General features: G+C 41.7%; 1 protein-coding gene across 2 annotated transcripts in view; it reads right to left on the bottom strand.

Moving 5' to 3' along the window:
• Positions 1 to 25,731, bottom strand: part of LOC126248294 (GTPase-activating protein and VPS9 domain-containing protein 1) — a 369,886-nt gene extending 344,155 nt beyond the window's left edge. For both annotated transcript variants that reach the window (XM_049949157.1, XM_049949158.1), the window contains exon 1: positions 25,562 to 25,731. In XM_049949157.1, the coding sequence (XP_049805114.1) occupies positions 25,562 to 25,572 (11 nt within the window). In that variant the 5' untranslated portion in view covers positions 25,573 to 25,731. The remainder of the gene's footprint in view (positions 1 to 25,561) is intronic.
• Between the last annotated feature and the right edge of the window lie 1,089 nt (positions 25,732 to 26,820).

Raw genomic sequence — 26,820 nt, 5'->3', positions numbered from 1 at the left:
AGCTCTATGAGAGGTTCCAGATGCCGTAAGTATAACAAAGTTGTTTTCTTTTTTAATTTCTAGTTATCATTCTTTATGTCACTATCCAGAACCAAGTCATCATACAATAACCATGTAAATACTGTGTATATAAGCATCAAGATAAGATAATATCTGAGAGTGGAGGCACACCTATACCACAAATAATTATTTTATTGCCACTTCCTTATAATATTTAGATTCAGCAACAGGAGGAAAAATTTATGATCGTTGTGTTCGTGTCACAATTGTTTTAAGCGTTGACAAGTTAATGATAATGTGATAATGAGCAAGTCCTTAAACTAAGTTCTAATGATTTTTTTAATTACATTACATCAACACTGATCAATGCTGTTGAAGAACTGACTCTCGTGCACATAAAACAAATAAAAGACTGTGTTGGTTAAATAAATAATGTCGATCTCAGAAACACTGTCTCACATGGTACACATAATTCCATTTAATATCTTCTCCTTTGACTCCTGTTGCAGAAACGGCTTCTCCAATAACAAAAGTACCGCCTTTCCTTATAAATATTAGGTAACTGGATAGCTGCAGACTGCGCACTTTCTTGACATATCAAGAAAATAAATCAACAAACTGAGGACAGAGCAGCTGAATGAACAAGACCAGAATGAATGAATTTTTCACATGATGGAACCAACTGGCTTCTATCTACGGCATTAGTGTGACAAGCAACAGAGCGCCAGTAAGTTAAATGTCCATGTATAGCACCCACAGGATGTTTCCAATTACAATTTGGTTGGCACAAGTGGAGTGTGCTAGTGGAGGGAATGTGCTTGAAGAAGTATTCCAAGTGAAAATCCAGTTTCTGTCTCTTTTTACAGATTATCAGCACATTGTACGGGAGTTTACATTTCACTACCTGTAAAACTCAGTATTTTATTAAAACACGCATTGCTGAAGATGGTAATTATGACAATGGTGCTGATTTCACACGCATCAATGAATCTAACATGGCTCATCTTCATAATTTCAGAGCAACAGTTACTTTCTGTAACAGTATTAATTAATATTGCTCTCAGGTGTCTAGTCAGGTGCTGTTGTTTATGTGACACTATATTTCGAAAGCATACTTTGCCGTCATTTTCAGGTGATACTTTGATGAGTGTCTTCACTACCTAGTGTGATGTAGTGAGGATACTCATTCTACAGATAGTACCTGAAGATGACAGCATGATACACTGCCTAAATACAGTGTCATATAAACAACTGCTCCCTGCTGCCCACCTGGAAGCAATAAAAATGGTTGGTTTCCTGAGAAAGCTTAACATCACACAGTATCAAGTTGGATACAGCATTTTTCCATGCAATTACCATGTTCATCACATCCAATGACATTGACAAAAATTGTAGGATTTATGAGGACAGTCTATAATTTTGCATAAGAACTGAAAATGTATGCATAATGGAGAGTAGTGTGAAAAAAGGCAGTATTTGGAACAGTGAGCAGAATCAATGCAACCGTGGAATATTTTTATAATTGACATCTCATATAGGAGACTACAAAATCCGTCAGGTTAGTTATTTCACCACCCCAAATTCACTGCTGTTATGTTCTGTACAAAAGAACACGTGTGTGTTGCAATATGTATGGTAACATCACCATTTGAAAATGTAATTAGAGTGGCAACTGATACTAGACAGTTTTAATGTGAAATTGATACTTAATGTGGATAAAAAGGTCTTCTCAGATGTGCATATTAGCATTCTCTTTGCTTTCATCAATTACTTGCAACCAACTTACGCATTTTATTATTATTTTGTTTGTTAAGGTGCAGCCATACCAAAGAAATGTGTAGCAGAGGTTTTCGAACTACTTGGTTTTCAATATATTCCTCATATCTTCTTTGCACATTCTTTTGCTCAAGAAAGAAATATAGCCACAATACAGTAAAAAGGTTTACAGCCATACTTCCCACCATGCACTATTTGTTAGTTTCTGGAGTATGTAAGTAGATGCAGATATGAAGAATTCTGCCTGTTTCTTGCTGAAGCACTACTCTGTATAGTGCTGCCCTTGATTCCTACCACAGACTTTGCTTTGCTGGGCTTTACTGTAATTATTTTACGTGGATGTTTTGTAACACTTACTTTAATGGAAAATGCAGTAATGTAGTGACAAGAGGAGTTCTACTATTAACAGTTTCCTCCTCTGCATTAAGAAAGGGACAGTCTTCCACTATGTAAAATTGTGCCGTTCACAAAATGGTAAAAAAGTAGTATCCTGTGATCATAATATCAAAGAGTCACTGTTGAAATTGGCCAGCTCTAACAAATACCTGGGTGTAACACTTCGTAGGGATATGAACTGGAATGATCACATACGTTCAGTCATGGGTAAAGCAAGTGGTAGACTTCCGTTTATTCGTAGAATACTGGGGAAATGTAATCAATCTTTACAAATCACTCTTGCAACCAGTTCTAGAATGTTGTTCAAGTGTGTGGGACCTGTAACAAATAGAACTAACAGGGGATATTGAACGTATACAGAGGTGGGCAGCACAAATGGTCACAGGTTTGCTTACTCAATGCAAGAGTGTCACAGAGGTACTGAAGGAATTGAACTGTAAGACTCTTGAAAACAGATTTAAACTATCTCAAGAAAGTCTCATAACAAAGTTTCAAGAACCAGCTTTAACTGGTGACTCTAGGACTATAATACAATCCCCTACGTATCACTCACATTGGAATCATGAGGACGAGATTAGAATAATTACTGCACACGCAGAGGGATTCAAACAATTTTTCCCACACTCCATATGGGAATGGAACGGAAACCTTAACAACTGGTACAATGTGATGTATGCTCTGCCATGCTCCTCATGATGGTTTGCAGAGCACAGATGTAGATGTAGATATAGATAATCAAAGCACATTTTTGCACACATTCACATAGTCTAAATAAAATTAGGGTTGAACAGTGAAACATTCTACAATCTTATTTTATATTTGAGTGAGTAAATAGTTCTGTGAATCAACTGTGCTGCCTTTTATGAAAATGGGAGCGAGCAGTTCCAATAGTTGGAAACATTTCTCTGCCAAATGGACCAGTAGGAAATAATTATAAATAAGACTAGAGACAATTCACCTACAAATTGCATATGGAACTTAACACAGATTATCTCAGACACTGCGGTCTTCTTGAGTTTAACCTATTTCAACAGTTCTTCAACATCACTAGTACTAAAAGTGTTTTAAGTGGCATCGCACATATCTATGTCACTCGATATTGCTGCAGAATGGCAACTGAGTTGTGCCAATCATTCTTCCTTTTCCACGTGGGAAATGTAACAAACAGAGAACTATGTCAACATTTAAGGCTCTGTTTTGCTATTATTTGCTTCAATTAATTATTAATTCTAATCAAGACGGTCAAAATTATATAAAATTTTGTAAAGATTCTGTGACAGGATTCTGCTATTGCAGTTAATGAAGGCTTGCCGCATAACATTTCCAGGAGTGAAGTATGTTTTAACATTCGCCTGTCTGTAATTTTACGATCTGAACATACAATTATCTAGCAGACAGTATTTCCTAAATGGCTTAATGATATTGTTGGTATACCACAGGAAATCTTATCACTCTGCTTACCTACATATTTTCATAGATCATGAGTGCCCACTCATTGGAACTCTACAAACAGTCCCTCGACATGCTCGTGTCCTGAATTACACGATACTGTCAGAAATGAAATGTCCTCCTTTTATCCAGTGCGCAATGCATTTAGACCTTCATTTTTGTTTTCTAGCCCTCTGAACCATATTAATGATTACTGCTACTAATGCATCACCATCACTGATCACAATCTCTGAATGGGGTAGCCTCAATGTTTATCACTTAAAATTCTAATGTCATTTCATTATGATCTACTGCAATTTATTTTCAAGTATCTAGCTGATTGATTGAGGAGGGGGGGGGGCGCAAGGGGGGTTACAGGACTAAATGGCGAGCTCATGAGTCCCACGATTTAAAAGGTATGTGTCTAAGATAGCAGCATCTGCTAAAAGTGGGCAGAACCAGTCAAGAGGGCTCAAACTATAAAGTGAGGAAACTAAAAATACAGTAGAAAGCATAAAAGAGTAGGCCAAATCTAAAAACTGGAAAAACAGAGGAATAAAAGAGCAATCTTTGCACTGGGGAGTGGTCATGGGTCCCAGACCCAGAAAACACAAAGAGAGGCTGCAACCACAACCACTCTGCCCCTGCTTCTGCTCCTGCTCCAGGAGGGAAGTAAAATCTTATAACAGAAAATAAAGACAACTTTCATGAAGGAAACTGAGGACAAGTCCAACCATCAATGAATTGTCTGCTAAAATTAAATACAATAAATCCCGAAGGCTATACTTAGTAAGAAGTGCCAAAAGAAGGGGACATTCCACCAAAATATGAGACATCACCAGTCTGGCTCCACAACCACATTGTGGGGGTGGGTCATTATGCAAGAGAAAACAATGGGTGAGCCTAGTATGACCAATGCATAGAGGGTGTAAGACAGTGGATTCCTTCCAAGACGATCAGAAGGAAGAATGCCAACCTGCAGTAGTCTCCTTGCTTGCATGGAGTTTATTATGGAGAGCAGCAGAGCACCACATGTCATTCAATTTTTGGGCCAGGAGAGATTTAATGTGTATCCGGTTATCTGCACTTGGAATCATGAAATGTAATGGGGGCTTAAGTATCTGCCTCTCCAGCCAAATGATGAGCCAGTCCTTTCCCTAAGATTCCCACATGACTTGGGATCAAGAGAAAGACAACTGAGAAGGCTGCACAGCCATTGGCAGAGAGGTGGTCATGGATAGCGGAGACAAAAGGATGGTGAGAGTAGCATCAGTATATAAGCCTGCAAGCTGCTTATTGAGTCAGTACATATTAAAACACTGTGGAAGGAAGCCTTAGTAACAAAATGGAGGGCTCTGTTAATGGCTAGCAGTTCTGTTGTGAAGATACTACATAAACCCAGCAGGAAACGGTGTTCCATGCCAGTAGGAGATGTAAAAGCATATCCCGCCTAATCTATCATTTCAGAACTCTCAATGAAAAAGATGGTAGCTGCCTGGAACTCTTCAAGGATGGGACATACAAGACGCCAGAATATCACAGGGGTGGCAGGGACCAAAGGAACCCGGAATATGTCAGTCTTAATCCGTGGTCAAGGCACCATCCAAGGAGGGAAGGGCGGGGACTGCAGGAGGGAATGCATGGGGCACTTTCCAATGGGTGCAGATGGAGATTCTGAGGGAGGGAAGTGAGACGTATTCCAACTGGCAATCCCACCCAAGAGCGGGTATCAGGAGGGAGACATCCCACTTTTGCAGAGAGGATGGGGTGCACGAGACGGTCAGGGAATCGTCGAATGGCAACAGCGTAAAATACTATGAGTTGGCTCTGCCGTATTTTTGGAGGGGGAACTCTCGCTTCTACAAGAAGACTGTCAACAAGATTAGTGCAAAAGGCACCGATAGACAGACACACCCCATAATGATGAACAGGGTCAAGTAGTTTCAGAGTGGAAGGAGCTGCTCAGCCATAAACATGACAACCATAATCTAGTCTGGACAAAACTAGGGCACAGTAAAGATGGAGGAGACTACCAGTGTCTGCACCCAAAGATGTGTGGGCCAGGAAGCGGAGAGCATTAAACTTCCGCATGCACATAGTCTTTAGGTGGCGAATATGAGGCAGCCATGTCAGCCTTTCAATAAAAAGAAGATCCAAGAAACGGGATTGTGTTACCATATCTAGATGCTGGTTGCCTAAATAAAGTCAGGGTGTACTGTGGGTCAATGGCAAAAACGCATAACCTGCACTTTGGAGGGAGCAAAATGGAAGCCATGGGAAAGGGCCCATGCAGAGACCCGTCGGAGGGCACCTTGGAGCTGGTGTTCTGCAGATGCTACTGATTGGGAGCTGCATCAGATGCAAAAATCATCGACACACGATGCTGGGGTAACCAGAAGCCCAACAGAGGTTATATGACAATTGAGGGTGATGAGGAAGAATGTGACAGTCAACACAGAACCCTGTGGGATACCATCCTCCTGGATCTGAGGGGTGATGAGTGAATTGTCAACTTGAACCCAGAAGAGTCTGTAGGATAAAAGCTCGTGGATAAAAATTGGAAAGAGGCTGCAAAAGTCCGAGTCATGGAGGGTAACTAGAGCATGACAGTGCCAAGCCATGTCTGCAATATGTTGGTCAATTAGAAGACCCCCACCCGTTGAAGTGGCACTCCCTCAGAAGGTGTGGTGTGCACTGAAGTCCCTGAGGAGGAGAAATGGCGGCGGCAGTTGCTGTAGTAAGGTAGGCAGGTCAACGTAAGGAAGAGGCATACCTAGAGGGAGGTAGACACTGCAAATGGCGATTGCTGGGGTCGTTCGAACTCGTACCGCTATTGCTTCTGTGTTGGTATGATGGGGGATCCAGCCACAAAAGATATCAGTGGGAACCAAAGTGCAGACCTTCCCAGATACCAACCCGGGGCCAGCATGGTTCTGACAGAACGCCTGATAACCATGAATCGTTGGAGAGTGATCATCACAGAAGTGTGTTCCTTGAAGAACAAGACAGAATGCAGAATAATCAGATTTCCAGTATGTGATGGTAATATCCACTGGATTATTGTGTGGCAAGAGTCCAGGTTACACATAAAGAAGCCGAGGGGAAGTCAGGTCACTGGGACAATGGTCTTCACTGACGACGATCGCATGACATCCACAAATAAGGTGTCACAATCAGGTTTCGAGGGGGAAGATGGCACGTCCGGGGGCACCGGAGGAGGGGGGGGGGGGCAGTCTTGTCCTGGGACTTATGTTTTCTCCTCCTTTTCTTTTGGAGGTTGAGGAGGGCAGGGCGTAGAGGGAGAGCAGGCTTCTGCAAGATCCTGAACCGAAAGAGAGCGGGCAACCTTGGAGTGCACAGATGGTGAGTCCCGTGGCCAAGTTGTCGTAGTAAGCTTCCGACCTCAGAGACACCAGGGGGAGGGTTCCCATTCCCAGGGGATGGGGAGTGTGGGGGAGTGTGGGGGGAAGGGGGGAGGGGGGGAGGAGATCCCCATCATTGGCAGGTGCTGAAGAAGGGTGGCACTTCTTTGGCTGGGGAGGGGAGGGGCAAGCAGAGGGGAGGGCGTGGGAAGACCAGAGGACAGGATTGGGTAAGAAAGAGTTAAGAAGGGGAAAGGATGTAACATAGGCAAAAGTAGAAGAAATCAACAGTGGGTGGAAGATGTGGGCCACTGTCAGCCAGGTGCCGCACCGACACTGAGGTGGGTCATCACGGGGCAGCAGGTAGCTGTGTGTCACCCAAGCGTGGCCAATGCGGAGCCAGCAGAGAACACAGAGTCCCTGCGAGAGGCCTGCATGGAGGACTGCCACACATTCGTAGTCTCCTTAATGGCACGCAGTTTGTTGTCCATGCTGAGGTTGTGCCATTTCGATTCCCAAAGCTGCAAAACCTTGCGGAGTAGTACTGAACGCAGGTCAGTTGCAGAGAAGCTGATCTCCATAAGCAGTTTCCGCATAGCCTGTTTGGCCAGCCTGTCGGCAAGTTCGTTGCCTAGGATTCCGACGTGACCAGGGGTCCATACAAACACCACTGAATGACTGGACCATTCCAGGGCATAGATGGACTCCTGGATGGTCGCTACCAAAGGATGACGAGGGTAGCACTGGTTGATAGCTTGTAGACTGTTCAAGGAGTCAATACACAGAAGAAACGGCTCCCCAGGGCATTTACAGATGTTCTCAAGAGCACGTGATATAGCCACCAGCTCGGCAGTGAAAACATTGCAGCCATCAGGCAAGGAATGCTGTTCAATATGTCCTCCATGGACATACGCAAAGCCAACGTGAGCATCAGCCATTGAGCCGTCGGTGTAAAGCACTTTGTGACCTCAGTGCATGTCAAGAATCGAGAGGAAGTTGCAGCGGAGAGCCACGGGGTTAACTGAGTCCTTAGGGCCATGTGAAAGGTCCAGGCAAAGCCGCGGCCTAGGTGTACCCCATGGAGATGTACGTGAATGGACCTCAAGTATAGGTGGTAAAGGCAAGGACTCCAGTTGGGAAAGAAAAGATCGGACACGAACTGAAATTGGAAGCCATGACCAGTGCCGCCAATACAGGAGATGAACTGCCATGGGTGGGAAAACGTGACGTTGATTCGGATGCGCAGGAGAACTACGAACGTGTACAACGTAACTAGCCAGCAGTCGTGCACGCCTAATTTGCAATTGAGGGACTCCGGCCTCCACAAGGATGCTGGTCACCGGACTCATCCTAAAAGCTCCTGTCTCTAGGCAAACGCCACAGCGGTGCACCGGGTCGCGTAGACGCAACGCCACCGCCGAGCCATAAACCAGACTCCCATAGTCAAGGCGGGATTGAACAAGGGCTCTGTAGAGCTGCTGCAGCATAGAGCGATCTGCAACCCAGTTGGTGTTGCTCAGGCAGCGGAGGGCATTAAGATGCTGCCAGCAATCTCGCTTAAGCTGACAGAGGTGAGGAAGCCAAGTCAATCGGGCTTCAAAAACCAGTCTTAAGAATCAGTATGTCTCCACTACAGGGAGTGGATCATCATTAAGGTAAAGTTCTGGTTCTGGATGAACAGTATGACGCTGACAGAAATGCATGCCACACAACTTTGCGGCCGAAAACTGGAAACTGTGGTCGAGTCCATGACCACACCTTGTGGATGGCTCCTTGTAGGCGCCACTCAGCAACACCAGTACTGGTGGAGCAATACAAAGTGCAGAAGTTGTCTGCATACAGAGAAGGTGAGATGGACGGCCCTACTGCTGCTGCTAGACCATTAATGGCCACTAAAAATAAAGAGACACTCAATACACATCCCTGTGGGACCCCATTCCCCTGGATATGGGGGGGGGGGGGGGGGGGGACTATGGGAGGCCCAACTTAGGACATGGAAAGTACGAAGCAACAAGAAATTTTGGATAAAAATCAGAAGCCAGCCTCAGATACCCCACTCGTATAATATGGCAAGGATATGTCGTCACCAGGTGGTGTCATACGCTTTTCGTAAATCAAAAAAGATGCAATCAGGTGTTGGCATCTGGAAAAGGCTGTTCAGATGGCAGACTCGAGGGACACAAGGTTATCAGCGGTAGAGTGACCCTGGCAAAAGCCGCCCTGATATGGAATAGGCTGATGGGCCGATAGCTATCCACTTCAAGTGGGTGTTTACCGGGTTTGAGCACTGGAATGATGGTGCTCTCCCACCATTGCGATGGAAAGACACCATCGCACCATATCCGGTTGAAGATGACGAGGAGATGTTGCTTGTAGCCAGATGAGAGATGTAAAATCATCTGACTGTGGCTCTGAGCTGGCCCAGTAGCTGTGTGGGGGCAATGTGCAAGGCCACTGTGGAGCTCCCACTCCGTAAATGGAGCGTTATAGGATTCACTGTGGCATGTAGTGAACGAAAGGTCTTTCCCTTCCCGCCGGTATTTGAGACTGTGAAAGGCTGGGGGGTGGGGGGGGGGGGTGGTAATTCTCTGATGCAGATGCTCAAGCAAAGGGCTCAGCAATTGCGTTTGCATCAGTAGATAACACGCCATTTATATTAACACCGGGAACACCTTTTGGGATCTGATACCAGAAAACATGTTTGATCTTTGCCCAGACTTGGGAAGGTGATGCATGGCACCCAATGGTCAAGACGCATATTTCCCAACACTCCTGCTTTCGTTGTTTGATAAGCTGATGAACGCAGGCACGGAGCCGTTTAAAGGCTATGAGGTGCTCCAGGGAAGGGTGCCGCTGTAGAGATGGCCGACACTCCTTAATTGCTTCAGCGACTTCTGGCAACCACCAAGGGACTGAATTTCGCCAGGGGCACCCTAAAGAGTGAGGGATTCATGTATTTTGCCACACAAACGATTGTTGTGGTCACCTACTCAACCATCACATCGACGTTACCACATGGAGGAGATTCAACGGTGACAGAAGAGGTGAAAGTTTCCCAACCCGCCTTGTTTAAAGCCCATACGGGCAGGCGTCCGTGGGCCTGACGCCGTGGCAGTGACAGGAAGTTGGGGAAGTGGTCACTACCACACAGGTAGTCATGTGTTCTCCAGTGGATAGATGGGGGATGGCTGCAAGTTGATAAATCAATGGCCAAGTAACTACCATGAGCCACACTGAAATGTGTGGTGGCCCCAGTATTTAAGAGGCAGAGGTCGAGACAGTAAAGTTTCAACATCTCTGCCTCAGCCAGTAAGCACGGTGCCTCCCCCACAAGGTATTATGGGTGTTAAAATCATCCAAAAGTAGGAAAGGTTTAGCAAGTTGGTCAGTCAGTGCAGTTATTACATTCAGGGATACTGCACCATCTGGAGGAAGATATACATTGCAGACAGTTATTTCCTGTGTTGTCCTTATTCTGACAGCCACAGCTTCAAGAGGGGTTTGAAGGGGCACAGTTTCACTACAGACCGAGTTTAGGACATAAATGCAAACTCCACCTGACACTCAATTATAGTCACTTTGATTCCTGTAGTATCCCTTATAGCTGCAGAGGGCAGGGGACCGCACTGCCGGGAATCAGGTTTCCTGGAGGGCAATGCAGAAAGCAGGTGTAAAGCTTAACAGTTGCTGTAGCTCAGCCAGGCGGTGGAAGCAACCACTGCAATTCCACTGGAGGATGACATCATTGAGAGGCTAAGAAGTTATGGAGCATTCATTCAGGCAGTTTTCGCCTCAGGGTCACCTGCTGCCACCAACTTTGTGCATGAGCAGTCTATATCCATTTTGTCTGGGGGTCCAGCGAGATCTAGGTCCTCAGCGGACGCCAGAATCTCCACCTCATCCACAGAGCTTGTAGATAGTGGTGGTGTGGGTGCCACCACTATTCCCTTGGTCTTGGGGATCTTCTTTTTGGATTTCTCTCGCTGCTCCTTGGGTTTCCCTGGCTTGGAGGACTTCACTGGTTCAGTCTCCAGAACTGATGCTGAACGTGAAGCCCTACCACCAGCTGCTTTTCGGCTCTTCAGCCACTGGTGGGTGTCACCTTTCCCACTAGCAGAAACCTGGGAAGTGAGTGACCCAAGGGACCCCTTCCTAGGGAGAGGAGCTGAAGAAGACTTAGGCTTCTCCGGCTCAGAAGTAGGGACAGATATCCCTGATGGTTGGGGAGGGGGGGAGGGGTTGCTCCCGAAGTAGATGGTGCGGGAGCAACAGAGAGGGAAGTGCCAACCCCATCAAGGGGGCAGGTGTAGTCTCCTGGTTCTGAGACGTGACAGGAATGTGAGGAACTGATGGGGCCACGACTGTTCTTGTAATGGCGGCAAAAGAGGAGATCGTAGCCACAGGATTTAGGCACTCAAGTTTACTCTTAGCCTCAGTGAACGTCAGATGGTCCAGGGTCTTATATTCCACGATTTTCCTTTCTTTCTGTAAAATCCTGCCATCTGGCGAGCAAGGTGAATGATGCTCTCTGCAGTTGACACAAATGGAAGGCAGGGCACCTGGAGTATTGGGATATGATGGACGTCCACAATCTCAACATGTGATGCAGGAAGTACAGCAGGAAGACATATGGCTGAACTTCCCACTTAAAGCGCCACATCGAGGGAGGGATATATGTCTTGACATCACAGCGGTAGGCAATCACCCTGACCTTCTCGGGCAATGTGCCACCCTCGAAGGCCAAGATGAAGGCACCGGTGACACCCTGATTATGCTTTGGACGCCTATGGCACACTGGGCAAAATGAACGCCTCGTTGCTCTAAATTGGGGCGCAGCTTGCTGTCAGACTGCATAAGAAGGTCCCTCTGCAATATAATACCCTGGGCCATATTTAAACTCTTATGGGGTGTGATGGTAACAGAAACACCACCCAACTTGTCACATGTGAGTAATACCCGTGACTGGGCAGAGGACGCTGATTTGATCAAGACTGACTCAGAGCGCATTTTGGACAAGCCCTCCGCCTCCCCAAACTTGTCTTCCAAATGATCCACAAAAAACTGAGGCTTCATGGACATGAAAGATTCCCCATCAACTCTCGTGCATACAAGATACCAGGGCGAATAATCTTCACTGCCATCCTTCACCTGGTGGTCCTCCCATGGTGTGGCCAGGGAGGAGAACAATTTGAGGTCATATTTCTTAGCACTGAAGTTAGACTTTGCCCACTTAGAGACTGCTGGCATTGGACTACCAGCAAGAGATGACGTACTACGCTTCATGATGTGTCATCTGCCCTGATGCCACCCACTCTGACTACGGGCACTCCCCATGGGAGCCATCCAGCTTCAGCAAGGGCCACCTGGCATGATGGCCATTGCCGGGAATCCCGACGCCCCAGGGAAATGGGCATCTACTCCATGGCATACATGGGGAGTTCATGGCGCAGGCATCAGCAGAGCAGTCTCTGTGTTGTCATGGGGCTACAACCAACAGGGTACATGGGGATATGAGATGCTAAAAAGTCCATGGTCATTGGCGACGCAGAAAGCGACAATGCATAGTGCAAGGTGGGAAACACATCTAGGAAGGTGTCCTCGCCCAAGAGATGTAGAATGAGCAGGACTGAGATGCAATGATGAAAAAGTAGGCTAAAGGTCTCAATGCGCAATGGACATGATGCACCATATAAGGCGCCCTTTCCCAAGTGGCTCGCTCTTTGGGAAAATTTAGAAAGATGGAGGTCAAACCTGACAGGGGACCATCACATAAGCCCAAAACGTGTGGACTCCTTTTAGTTCCCTCTTACGACAGGCAGGAATACATCGTGCCTATTCTAACCCCCGGACTTGCAGAGGGGTCATGAATATGCGAGTGACTCGAAAAATTCATAAGTAACAGAACCCAACATGTTGTCGTCAACAGTGAGTGTTCATCAGACACATGGGTATCATCAGGAGTGCCCCAGGGAAGTGAATAGGACCACTGTTGTTCTCTATACACACAAATAATTTGACGGGCAGGGTGGGCATCAATCTTTGGGCTGCTAGATTTGTTACCAGTAGGTTTGAACAACCTGTAAGTGTTACAGAGATGCTTTGGAAACTCAAATGGGACTCACTGTAAGGAAGGCGATGTTCTTTTCGAGGAACACTACTGAGAACATTTAGAGAACTGGAATTTGGAGATGAGTGCCAAACGATTTCTACTGCCGCCAACATAAATTGTGCGTAAGGATCATGAAGATAAGATACGAGAAATTAGGGTTCATATAGAGGCATATAGACAGTCATTTATCCCTTGCTTTACTTGCAAGTGGAACAGGAAAGGAAATGACTAGTAGTGGTACAGGGTACCCTCCACCATGCACCATACGATGGCTTACAGAGTATCGATGTAGATGTAGAAAGAACACTTATTGTTTGTGTGCTTTCATTTAGCTATCTTGTGCAGAGTAAATTTAATCTCGACCTTGCTCATGTTTCTGGAATCATTAGGGTACTATTAAATAAGTGGTGTACACAAGTCAATTAACATTTGTAAGTAGCTGCTAGAGCACAACAATATGGTTGGTTTTTGACAATCACATCACACATGGTTTGTATTGGTGGTGGTGGTGGTGGTGGTGGTGGTGTGAAGAAGTTAGCAGAACATGTAGAGTGACAAAAATCTGAACTGGTGGCAGCAGTAAGATACTACAAAGATAGCCTGTAATGTACCAGAGCTACAAATGTTAAATGTAGGTGTAATCAAAAGCTATATCTCCTCAAGGAATTTGTCCCTGTTTACAGCACTGGCATCTTCTACATCTGCTTGGTTTTGTAATAATTATTTGGATAAATATTAATCAAAAATCTGTACAAACAGATAGTCCAAATCAAATTCATAACTCATATAGCAGTATGTATGGTTTATAAAACAATGGAAATACCTTAACAAAGATTATTAATACACCACTTCACCATTATTAGCAAGTTATACAGCTACGATTTGGGCTAAAATGGATCCATACAATTTGTGAAAAGTTCCCAAGATGAATATTGTAATGTCACCCTGTCATGAAACCATCCACATAATAAGCTCATTTCATACAACAATGCCACATTTAAAAAATTGCCGTTTCCTACTTATGAATATCGATATAGTTGTTCTAACATGTGCTTGCACAACTGGTGAATCATCCAGGGAGGTGTTAGCAGTATCAACAGTTATCAAGAACATTGTCCTGTTGCACTGCACACTGTTGTTTTCAACTGCAAAATGCGTGTAAATGAATGCCTCATTGGAAGGGGTGGTTCCATTAATGCCCTTTATGCCACCTCCTGAGGCCTTTTAACGTCAATTCAGGGTGGCAGTGTAACTGAAATGTTTTTCTCAACCATACATAAGATAACCATGTGATTTCAATGCTGCACATAGCAGTTCAGGCCTCCATGGCAGCGGTGTCAAGAGAAGGGGTGGGATGATGTTGGGGGAGGGCGGGCGACGAGCTTCCCATCGTGTGACACTCCATGGTGGCGTTGGGAAGAATTGTGGAAAAATTTGGTACTAATGTGACCTCATTAGCACACCTTACATCTCACATGAACTTCTGAGCTCTGGCCCCCTTGCTGTTACAGGTGTAACTGAGCCCAAGAGTGACATCACAGGGCACCAGTACAGAGGAAGGTTGTAGGCACTTTTGAAATTAAAGTTCACACTTATGCATCACTATGGGCAGAAAATGATAGGGTGTCAAAAAAGTAACTCCCCTTTTGCACAGCGTAATTTACTGTTCAAATATATATATATATATATATATATATATATATATATATATATATATATATATATATATATATATATATATATATATATATATATATAAGTTAGTACTTGAAATGCTTCTCTGTAAAAATGATAAATTATGTTATCATTGTATTTAATGAGCAATGTAATTTAATAGTGTGACCATGTGTGCCACAATAATGTAGAAAAGCACTAAACCTGACTTGAACAGAGCTTGGTGTCTGAATTTGATCATTTTGAGCTAGGAATGATATCTTTGTCAGATAAACAGATAAAATGTGTACGATGAACTTTCTACTCTAGAATATCAATACAGTCTCCATACTCATCCTCAGAGACTAATGTGACCAACTAAATATAATGAAACCGAGATGGCAACAGTTTGGTTGGGAGTTGCCATGAAGGGACCTACATTTTGTACATAATCCAGGGCACCTATAGATGTTAATAGTGGCATACTACGTAAATGAACGATTAAACTTTCCATGTAATGGAACCTGAAATTGCCTTTTAAACTAACAAATGTACACAATGAAATACATTACTATCATGTAAATTTCAATTCACACAAAATACATAATCAAAAATAGCCTACTTGTAGTGTCAGGACAATGTAGCCATGTGTGTTTTGGGGTCATTTTGTTAGTCTGTTTGCTCTAAACAAAAATATTGACTGAAAGTTTGCCTACGATTTCAATATTTTCTTATGTACTTGTTGACTGACCTCTACCTCAACTATACGGCAAGTACCGGGTGGTTATAATTAAATTTTCCCTATTTACCACGTTATAACACAGAAACTAATTACCGTACGAGTATCAAACTTGGTAGCATTAATGTCCAGAGTGTGGGATGCATGATTTCCATGCGTCACAGCGCCACTGTCCAGTTCCAACTATGGTAGCCAGGTGCCGTGATCAGTCATTGTGATTCATAGTCTCACACAACTGACCAGTCACAGTGCACATGTTGATGTGTCAACATGAGCTTGGACAAAAGGAGCTGGGCATTATTGGCGAAGCTCTATTATCACAGCAACAATAATGTTACAGCTGCACTTCGAGAATATCGCCGGCTGAAAGTATTACAGAAGGGTCTTCTTTCTCCACCGTGTGGAGCATGATTAAGTTAGTTCAAATCAACTGGAGAACTGGACGTTGCTCAAGGCTGAGACCAACAACCGGTTGCACCACAGGTGGTTGATTAAATCACTTGCTACGGCAGGCAATGCTGCACATAATTCGCAATCATCAGGAAGTGTGCATGCTGTACCATGAGAGTTGAACATCCCCTGGTCCACTGTACAGAAGGCGCTTCAAAACCACTGTCAAATGATATCCATACAAGATCCATATCATACAGCACCTTGCACCCCAGGATGCACAACAACATGTTGACTTCACTCTCTACTTTCTTGCAAGGACTGAAGTTCACTAGGGCCTGGACCACCCTATGGGGATCTTCACCTCAAGTCACTGTGCATTAAGCTCCTCTGTATAGCAAATGTGTCACCATATGGTGTGGCTGCACGGTTACGTTCATCACTAGCCCATTCCTTATTGGACAGGTTGACGCTCAAGGGCCAAAGACGTGAAGTGTGACCAGCCAGCGTTACTGCGATATGCTTTGCCAGAATGTCATATCGGCCCTACAGTAGAGAGATGCATTGAACTCAACCGTTTTAATGCAAGATGGGGGCCCATCGCATATCATTCGCGAAGTTCACCTGCTTCTTTGAAACACATGTGGAGATGATCAAATTATCAGATGATCGTTTCCAAATGTGTAGCCGACACAATCACCTGCTCTCACTCCCTGTGATTTCTGGTTGTAGGGCTACCTGAATGACAGGGTTTATCAGGGGAATATTCACACATGTGCGGATCTGAAGTGCAGCATATCAAGAGAGGTAGCCAGTATACCTATGGACATGCTTCGTTCTGCCATGTAGAATGCAATCCTGCGCTTTCAGGCTCTTCTAGACACTGATGGGTGCCATATTGAGCCCCCACTTTAAAAAAAAAAGGGAGGGGGGGGGAGAGCAATAATGGTACTGACACGAAATGGTATATGTACCACAGCAGCACACTGAAAGTGTTTCAATTGAATTGATTCTGCATTATTTATCTTCCCAATGCCCATGACATTAATGCTATGAATTTTGGTACTCTTACAGTAACTAGTTTCCATGTTATAAGATGTTAAATAGGGAAAGTTTAACTATAACCACCTGGCAGTTAACATTATTTCTTTTGTTTACTAAAAACAGAAGGTCAACAATGGCTGATAGTACATTAATGTATTGTTTGACTACAAATATTGGTGGATACTGACAGACAGTATAGATCCAAAATAATTCAACTCTTCTTTACTGCGATTAATACCGCTGGCACCACGTGGAAAATTAAAAGTTTGTGTGGATAATGCATAGCTTGCTTGCTCACACAGGTCAGAAGCCATCAGAGAAATGAACAATTTCACAATTTTTCAGATACTTTACACAGCATTCATGTATTCAGTGAGTTCAACTAATTTCTGCAACTCTGCTGTCACATATATAGTTTACAAGGTTGTGAAATTTTGTAAGAAAATTTTATGATGTTAATTATTACTTATTACATGTCAAATACAGAGCTATGCTGCAGTTTATAAAATCATCATATAATTGGACTATTTGCAAGTTTTGTGAGGGAAACTTTAACAGTTTTATAGTCAGTAGATAACAATTCATTAAGATGCATAGTGTGTCTATTAGGCTAGTTGATTGTTGGTGCACTTTGTATGGTCAGTGCTCCAGGTCACTCAGTCCACAAAGATTTGTGTTTGTATTAATACATGTTTGTCACTGTTATGGGTGCCTTTTATATATTTACGTCATACTTAATCTAAACTTTATGTACTATTTATTCTGATAGATCAGAATATTATGACCATCCATCTCTCATTAGTTTTTAGACGATTTTGGTGTGCTAAGCAGCTGGCATTTACTATTTGTCATGAAAAACATTCTTTACATCTTTGGTGCACTGACTGAGGTACAACACATCGTAAACATCACGCAGTTTTGTAGAATACGAAAATATAGATTAGTAATTCTAAACCAGTGCTTGAAGTCTTGCTAAATGTGTTGGATAGTGTTTATACTTGGAGGGCAGATTTTAAACTAAAATTTTTCCTCTTGTTCATATTCCACTACAGTCCTCCACTCTGAACATAACATTAATCAGAACAGCAACTGTCAGTGTCAAAGGGAGAATGAAAGGCATTAAACACACTTTTAGTGCAGTCATCTCTACAAAAGTACAAAAAAAAATCAATGAAGAAATGCAGTTTTCAATGCTCTACTAACACTGGAGGTTTACAGACAGAGAGAGAGAGAGAGAGAGAGAGAGAGAGAGAGAGAGAGAGAGAGAGAGAGAGAGACTGCTACAAGTTGGGGATATGAGACGCTTGCACATGTGATTACGAAATGCAAGATACAGTCCCACATACACTCAACCTCTATGAAATTAGGTGACATTGTTGACCAAAGATCGGATTTTTATCAAATTTAGTTGTAAATTAAAATTAGAAGAAAATATTTAGTTTTGTAAATGGCCAGCATGTGTCCACAGTTTCACAGAGAATATGGATCTTATTCTTGAGCCTACTGACATGTTTCACATCGTGGCAAGTTTTCACAAATATAGTCCACAGAACATGCAAAACAACTAAACTAACCCACAACTTAGTACAGGGTCTTACTTGGTACACTCTGTGTTTATTGCATAATGGTACCCTATACATTCCAAAAAAATGACAGCAAAAGGGGGCACAGAATCTCAGTGATATGTGTACTTTGGTGTTGAACACACAGATTCAATTAACAGACGGCAGTGGAGTCATAATTCAAAGCTGCTCACCCATTCCCATGAGCAACTGAATCTTCTCCCCTGATGCATTTACAATCTCCTATCTCCTTTCTTCTAATGACGCAGGAACTTCTGAGGGTGTGAACTCACCAAGACAATAAACAGTGGTGAAGCATAAAGATTATGAGACTTAACATCCACATACAAATCATGGACATAATTTAAAACAGATTACAAGTCATATAAATTGCTTTCTATTACTGCAACCCACATATTAACAGTATACCTAGTCTAAGGTAATTTCAAGGAGCTGGCATACACATTTACGTTGAAATCAGTTGCTTTCTTTATGAACTATTAAGTACCCATTCAGATGTCAGCACTTCAGAGCCATGACCTATGCCGTCACTCACACTGCAGAAGGTACTGCCTGTGTGATTCATCTAGAGAGAATTTACATCAGTGTTTATACTTCAGTGCAATCTATACTTTTAACCTCCACTTCAAAATTCTACAGGATGTTCAGTCCGAAGTTTTACACATAAGCTTCACAATTTATTTTTGTTTCTTTCTTTCAGCTGTCTGGCCTGGATCTTACTGATGTTATACTTCTCTCATTCCAATATTTTAATGGGAGAGGTGTTTTAGTACTCAAAGTAACTTAATGTTAATAGCAAATTATGAAGTTGTGTGATCATATGTCCATGATTTGTATGTGGATGTTAAGTCTCATAATCTTTATGCTACTTGCATGTTTCATGGGCAGTTCTCAGCACTCAGATTTTCCTGATAGTTTATGAAATGCCCCAATTCAATTTTGCACTTTCTCAATTGTCCGCATTGACATCCGGGAGTTTCTTTCATCCCAAATGTATCTTCATTGGACACTACACTGTTCCAGACTATTTTTGACTATTCTACCAAGCTGATGCATTCATAAGATTTTAAACTGAAGCCTTCCTCCTTCATCAATGCACACTTCATAACATTGTAAAACAACAAACAAAGGCATTTAGTTATGTTATGAACATACTATGATGTCAGTAACATAAAGTCAAAGGAGCTGACAACCAAAAATTTTCAACTTGTTTTATACAAGCAAATATTAGTCTAGGTTCACTTTTCAAGTGGCTGTCTGGCTGTTAAGTCAGCCATGTCTCCCAAATGTGTCATATGTGCACTACACATCAGAGGCTGTGACCCATCTAGCTGACTGAATGTGGGGAGTAGACATTTTTTCAGATTATAGTAGAGTCACTGAAAGAAGATCCCTTACAGGAGCAATTGGATTATTGCGGCTGCTTAGTGTGACTGTCTCAATCAATCTGTCATAGCTCTCTAGATAACTACTGTTTTCAACTGCAGCTGTTTGTGCTTCACGGACGAAAGTTGGGAACACAGCTGCCAGCTATCAGGGATCGTCTTTTGCCAATTCTACTATAGGAGACATTCCAACCAGTCCAAATAATGATAGCTGTAGGGGACCCAGAAGTGTAAGTGTAAGATCCAAAGAAATGTCTCCATACTTGATCCAATACCTACAAATAGACCTGAACACTCTGAGGATGTCCACAGAGCAGCTGGTATCAGTGAACATGAGACAGCTGTAACAACGATTACCAAAGTACAAAATCCAATTAAAACAAGTAGAAGGATTTATATTTTCAGACTAGATAGAGAGTCAGTAGTGTCGTATCCCAGTAAGGAACCTGAAACATTTAACTCTGGAGAGGCGTGTGTAGACCAACTATGGCTCAGTTTTAGAATAGTTGACGATGCACTCAATAGATGTGTACCTAGAAGAAAAGTTCTTGACGGAAAGAGCCACCATGGTACAAAGTCACTGTAAAGGAACTGATAAAGAAACAGAGACTACTGCATAGTACGTGTAAGACAAAGCACAGGGCTTGCGATAGGGAGAATCTGAATCAAATGCAATTGTCAGTCAAGAGAGCAATGTATGAAGCCTTCAACAACTACCACAGCAAAACATCACTGAAGGTTCTCTCACAAAAACCAAATAAAATCTGGTCATATGTAAAGACTGTTGGTCGTACCGAAGTTAGGGCCATGGTACTTGTGGAAGAGACAGGAATGAAACAGAGTAGCAAAGCAAAAGCAGAAATACTGAAATCCTGCTTCTAAAATGTTCCTTTACAAATGATAATCCAGGCATATTGCCCCACTTCTTTTATTCATTTATTTTTTTATTTTTATTTTATTTTTTTTTTATTTTTTTTTATTTTTTTTTACCACTGCAAAGATGACTGATATAGATATTAGTTTCAGTGTTGTTGTGGAACCGGTGAAATCATTAAAATTGAACAGAGTTACAGCACCCAATGTAATCCTTATCAGATTCTATACTGAATTTGTGGCTGAGTTAGACCCTTTTAATTATAATCAACTGTCAATTCCTCGATCAAAACACAGTGCCCACCAATGGAAGACAGCACAGGTCACACCCATCCACAACAAGGGTATCAGAAGTGATCCATAAAATCACTGTCCAGTAACTTTGACATTATCTGTTGTGAAATCTCTGAGCATGTTCTCAGCTCAAATATAATGACCCCCTCCATAACAACCAGCACGGATTCTGAAAACGTCGATCACATGAAAATCAACCTGCAATTTCCTCACAACATCCTGAAAGCCATGGATCACGGATGATCAAGTACATGCAGTATTTCTCAATTGCCAAAAAGCATTTAACTCAGTATTGTTTCTATGCTGATTATCAAAAGTACAATCATTTAGGGTGTCAAGCAAAATTTGTGACTGGACTGAGGATTTTTGTTTTTAGACATCAGCACTACCCCACACTTTTCACAGATGACGTGAAACTGCCTGAAAAAAGCTGCACAAATACATAAAGGAAAATGCAATCAGTCTACAAAGGAAACTACTTACAAATCACTCATGCAACAGCATTAACAGTGTAACACTTCAAACAGTCACTTTGTTTAAATATGTAGGCATTATGTTACAAAGTGATATGAAATGGAACGAGCATGTGAGAACTGTGGTAGAGAAGGCGAATGGTTGACTTCATTATATTCAGAGAATTTTAGGGAAGTGTGGTATATCTGTAAAGGAGACCACATATAAGATGCTGGTGCACTCTATTCTTGTGTACTGCTCAAGTGTCTGGGATCCGTACCAGGACAGGTTGAAGGAGGACACTGAAGCAATTCAGAGGTGGATTCCTAGATTCGTTACCAGTAGGTTCAAACAACACTGAAGTGTTACGAAGATGCTTCGGAAACTCAAATGGGTATCACAGGAGAGAAGGTGATTTTCTTTTCGAGGAACAGTACTGAGAAAATTTAGAGAACCAGCATCTGGAGCTGACTGCTGAATGATTCTATTGCCGCCAACATGCATTGTGTTTAAGGACCATGAAGGTTCTTGTATAGAGGCATACAGGCATATTTTCCTCTCCTTGCTCTATTTGCAAGTGGATCAGGAAAGAAAATGACTAGTAGCATGATACAGGGTACACACTATCAAGCACCGTAGTGTCTTGCGGAGTATCTATGTAGGCATAGAAGAAAATGCAACCAATCCTAGAATCCTGCTGAACTACGTGCAAAAAAAGACTACAAGGGGACCAATCTATCAATGAGAACTTTTAACATTGCAGTGTGTCAGCAATCATGAATAATTTAATGATCATAAAGAATCCACCTCGATTGCAAATTGAAACTGAATGTTTACCTAGGTTTTGGCGCGGATAACCACACCTTCTTCGGAACACACTAAAACTACAAACTGCCTAAAGAGGCATGATCCAACATTAATTACAGCTATTGACATGGTATACACGTACCATTTATTTTACATGTCTTTTGCCCTTTTGGGCATTCTGTATTAATGTTGGACCACGCCTCTTTAGGCAATTTGCAGTTTTAGTGTGTTTTGAAGGAGGTGTGGTTATCCACGCCGAAACCTAGGTAAATATCCAGTTTCAATTTGCAATCTAGGCGGATTCTTTATAATCATTCAATCTATCAATCCTGTAGGGATTGTGAGGATAAGATTAAATTATTTACAGTGAACACAGAAGCATCTGAACAGTTATTTTTCCTGCACCCTGACAGTGAGTGCAATGGGAAGAAACTCTAAAACTTGTACAATGGGTTGTAACCTCTGCCATGCACTTCACAGTGGTTTGCGGAGTAGATGCATTATAGTGACCTGAGGCCCTAGAAGACTGCAGTAGCTAACTCACATTTTGTTATTTTTGTTGTGTACCGTTCTATAAAATGGTTCGCATTAATTTACAAATTATGGGCTAATACACCTTATCTCTGCCTCAAAAATAAACTTTATGCCACAAATAACAGCTGTACAGGTCCAAAGATAAAGAGTGAAAGCACTAACAAATGGTTATGTTTACTTTGGTATTTACTGTAATGTTTAACATGCTATGAATATCAAAAACACTTATTTTGCATAAACTACACTCTTCTTTACTTTGTTTCACGAAACTATTTTTGTACGACCACAGTTCCGAGTTTTAAGCCCATTTTCCAGTGCCCAAATAGAAAATGGGCTTACAAATGGAACCTATGTTTTATGAAAACTTTGTGACCTAGAACCCAGTTGTCAAAAATAACGTACAATGCAAAAACACCTTTCATTTAGTCGCACAATATACATTGTGACACCATGAACCCACAGTTGCATCAGTTAAAATGGAACATCTATACTCACTAATTTTGTTGAAGAGAAGTACCAGATGTAAACAAAATATCTACTGACTGCCCACTTGCAACCAAGCACCCACACACAAATTTTAATCAACAGCTTTTAAAAGACATACAAGTGACACGTTCCATATCATTCAGTGACCATATGAATTAGTACTTGTCACATACATAACACAAACGTAGATATCTGTTCTGCTTGTAGCTATTACATGTTCTTTCACCTGAATTATTTAACTAAAATTGTGAAAGTAAATTAAAAATTAGACTTTTAATATCTTTTCAATACATTATATTGGTTAGCCTGAACTGACAACTTTTGCACAGTGGAAAAATTACATTCTGCTTCTATAGCTCTCCATGGCCTCAGTAAAATGAATGAAACCATGTGAAAAATTATTCATTATAGTCATTCAGCTTTATTTCTGAGAAAAAGTAAAACTTTGCTACAACAATAACTCTAGGACATTTAATTTCCTTGTAACAGCTACTTCCTAGTCCAGCCTTCAGCAGTGTATTCCAGGCAAAATACAAGTATCTAGAAATTTTACACTGCTGAAGAATTTCAAATATAAACAATGAAGAAGAGAGATGTACAGACTATGTTTGTAGGCTTTTGTGGCCAAAGTAAGCTTTAATTAAATTTAGCGGAGGTGTAGACTGTCATAATGTAAGATGATGCACTGTATTTCACACCTCGACCAAGGGCACTTTTAACAATGGCCAAAACACCCGTTCATCATTTTATGGTATAAAGTCTGTAACCCAGAAGGATTTTAGGGACAAAAGACGCACTAGTCACCAGTTATGTTAAGATGTTTGGTAGCAGCAGATATTAAATGATTCTTTACTTCCATCCAGGAACTAAACTGCTCTAGTAGCTGTTTGTGCAATTTAACTAGGTATATGTTAGTAAGCTCTTAATACCACAGTGGACAGTTTCTATCTAGTCTCTTTTAAAAAGGGTAGAAGCTCACATTTACTTTCAATTCTAGATTTATTTATTTAATCCATTCTTGTGTTTTAAATAAGGCATTTTATTTATGTTTTACACGAGCCATTGTACTATGTCTCTGCAGGAACTGTCAGAAAACTGCATGAAAAACTTACACATTTTCATACTTGTCTAATAATTTACTAAATGTGTAATTTTATGGTTGATTACTTTAATATTACTACCACGTACAATATCTCAGTAGTGATGTTACACACACTGGTCTATGTTAGTTTTACAGCAGGATACCCGAAAGTTTAAATTGAAGACTATTCAGTCTCACTGACCATACACAAATCTTTTGTAGCCACAAAGGCATATGTGCAAACAATACAATTTTAGAACTGCATAAATGAGAACGTCAAATTTGGTGTCAGTACACAAATTTGGTCATACCTCTAGCTTCACATAAATACTGCTGCAGAAAAAAAAGAAAACCTCTGATTAAAGATTGTGGAGCCGCTGATATTTCTATATACAAAACTCTGCCTACGATGAATTATGTAGAGGATTTGCTTTCATTTTGTTACACAGACCTGTTGATACATATAAGTTGTTTCTATGAATTGTTCCATAAACTTTCAGCTTGATGAGTGTATTCACGAAATTTCTCTGTATTGAAATGCTATTTTATGTGCAGAGGTATAATAGTGTTACTCTTTTCCTCTGCGTGTTTACAAAAATTAAATAGCAACCGACTACGAATTCATAATACATCCATCGTTGACACGTAATAACTAACATGCAAACCTATGACACGACATTCTGTTCTGATGAGGGCGGTTCTTCTTTCCCTACAAATGGAACTTCAAATGATCCGACAGAAGCATCACATTCGATTTGTTTATATTTCAAATCCTGTGTTAGATCCTTAAACGGAACAAAAGTTACCAATACAAAACAGTCAAAAAAGATTTTTTTCTTCCACATTCTGACAATGATATATGGAAGTAACGGCAAAACAATGTGGTAAATGCATGTAAATTAACGTGGAACACTGAGTTAACGTGTCTTTTGTTACAATTCATAACCACACATTTCTGTCATTACATCGTAACCTTCGGAAAATCGCCTGTTTTCGATCAGCTCAAGATATTTATACATAAGCTGTCCCTTAACCGACAGTGGCTTTAAACACAGAACAATTCGAATGTCACAAACATAACTGACAACGTTTCTAGAACTCTACTTCGCTGGTAAAAGAATTTGTCTAATATGAAAACAATACGCCTCGGAGACAACTCGGTACTTACTCATACAGCATATAAATTGACGCTGGGTGTACTAGGCCACAGCACCGTCATAACACGATTCATAACACCGTCACTCAGACATTCACACAAACACGCAAATATTTACACAAAACCCGACCACTACAACGCAATGCAATGCGAACAACTTCTTTGATTCGCCATTTTGATTTCAGCAACTGTATTGAAAAGCGTTAGCAAACGACGTGCTGGGGTAAACTGACGTATCGACACGCAGATAACATGTACTTTTAAATTCCAACAAATTCCTGGGGAGTTCTAGAGTTTCTATCACTAGAAACTCTTCGGATCTTACCCAACAACTTAAAGAAGTGATTATCTATAAATTCAATAGTGGCGATGAGGGGATCTAAATCTCAAACTTCCGCTTCATTCAGGCTAAGTTGCGGCAGATCAATGTTAATATTACTGTCCTCAAAAATTTAGAGCATATCGTATCTGTTAGTTTGTGACTCCTACCCAATTAAAATATACCTGGTCGAAATACTCTTTTTTTTTCTTGTTAGCATATCCAAATAAGCATTTTTACGGTAGTTGGTTTCCCTTTAGCGTACAGCATTAACGTACATAGTTTCCTTGAACTCTCCGATTTGTTCCGATTAAGAAATTATGATAGTTTCATGGCAATCCACACCATTAATTCTTAGACGTGCTTCACAGGGTTGACATACATCAGGATTGACTGCCATCGAAAAAGTTCAGAGAAATGCAGCTAGTTTTGCATTACTGGGAAACAGGGGAGAGTGTGTCACTGATATGATACCCAAAGTGTGGTGGAAATAATATAAACAAAGGCGTTTTTCGTTGAGGTGAGAGCTTTTCACGATATTTCAGTCCCCTATTATCTTCACCGAATCCGAAAATATTTTATTGACACCCAACTGCATAGGAAGGAATGATCATTGTAATAAAACAGTAGAAAGCAGAGCTCGCATGAAAATATTTAAGTGTTCGTTTCTCCAGTGCGCTGTTCGACAGTAGAAAGATAATGTGAATGAACCCTCTGCCAGGCACCTGAGTGCGAATTGCAGACAGTCATGTAGATGTAATGTAGATTTATGCTTACCTAAAATGATTTCTATATTGTGTATTTTTTTTATTCTTCCTGAAACATAAACAAAGTTTTTAAAAAAGAAAAAAGCGGTAGAGAAAGTACCCTTAGTTTAGATCACGCTCCATCTAAATTTAGCTACAGACGGGTGCAAAATATTTCCCTCCCATCAGAGGGATGTTTTTAACAG

Source organism: Schistocerca nitens, chromosome 3 (assembly GCF_023898315.1).
Source record: "Schistocerca nitens isolate TAMUIC-IGC-003100 chromosome 3, iqSchNite1.1, whole genome shotgun sequence".
In the NCBI taxonomy this organism is placed as follows: Eukaryota; Metazoa; Arthropoda; class Insecta; order Orthoptera; family Acrididae; genus Schistocerca; species Schistocerca nitens.
Note: the sequence above shows the minus strand (reverse complement) of the source record. Positions and strands in the feature narration are given on the sequence as shown.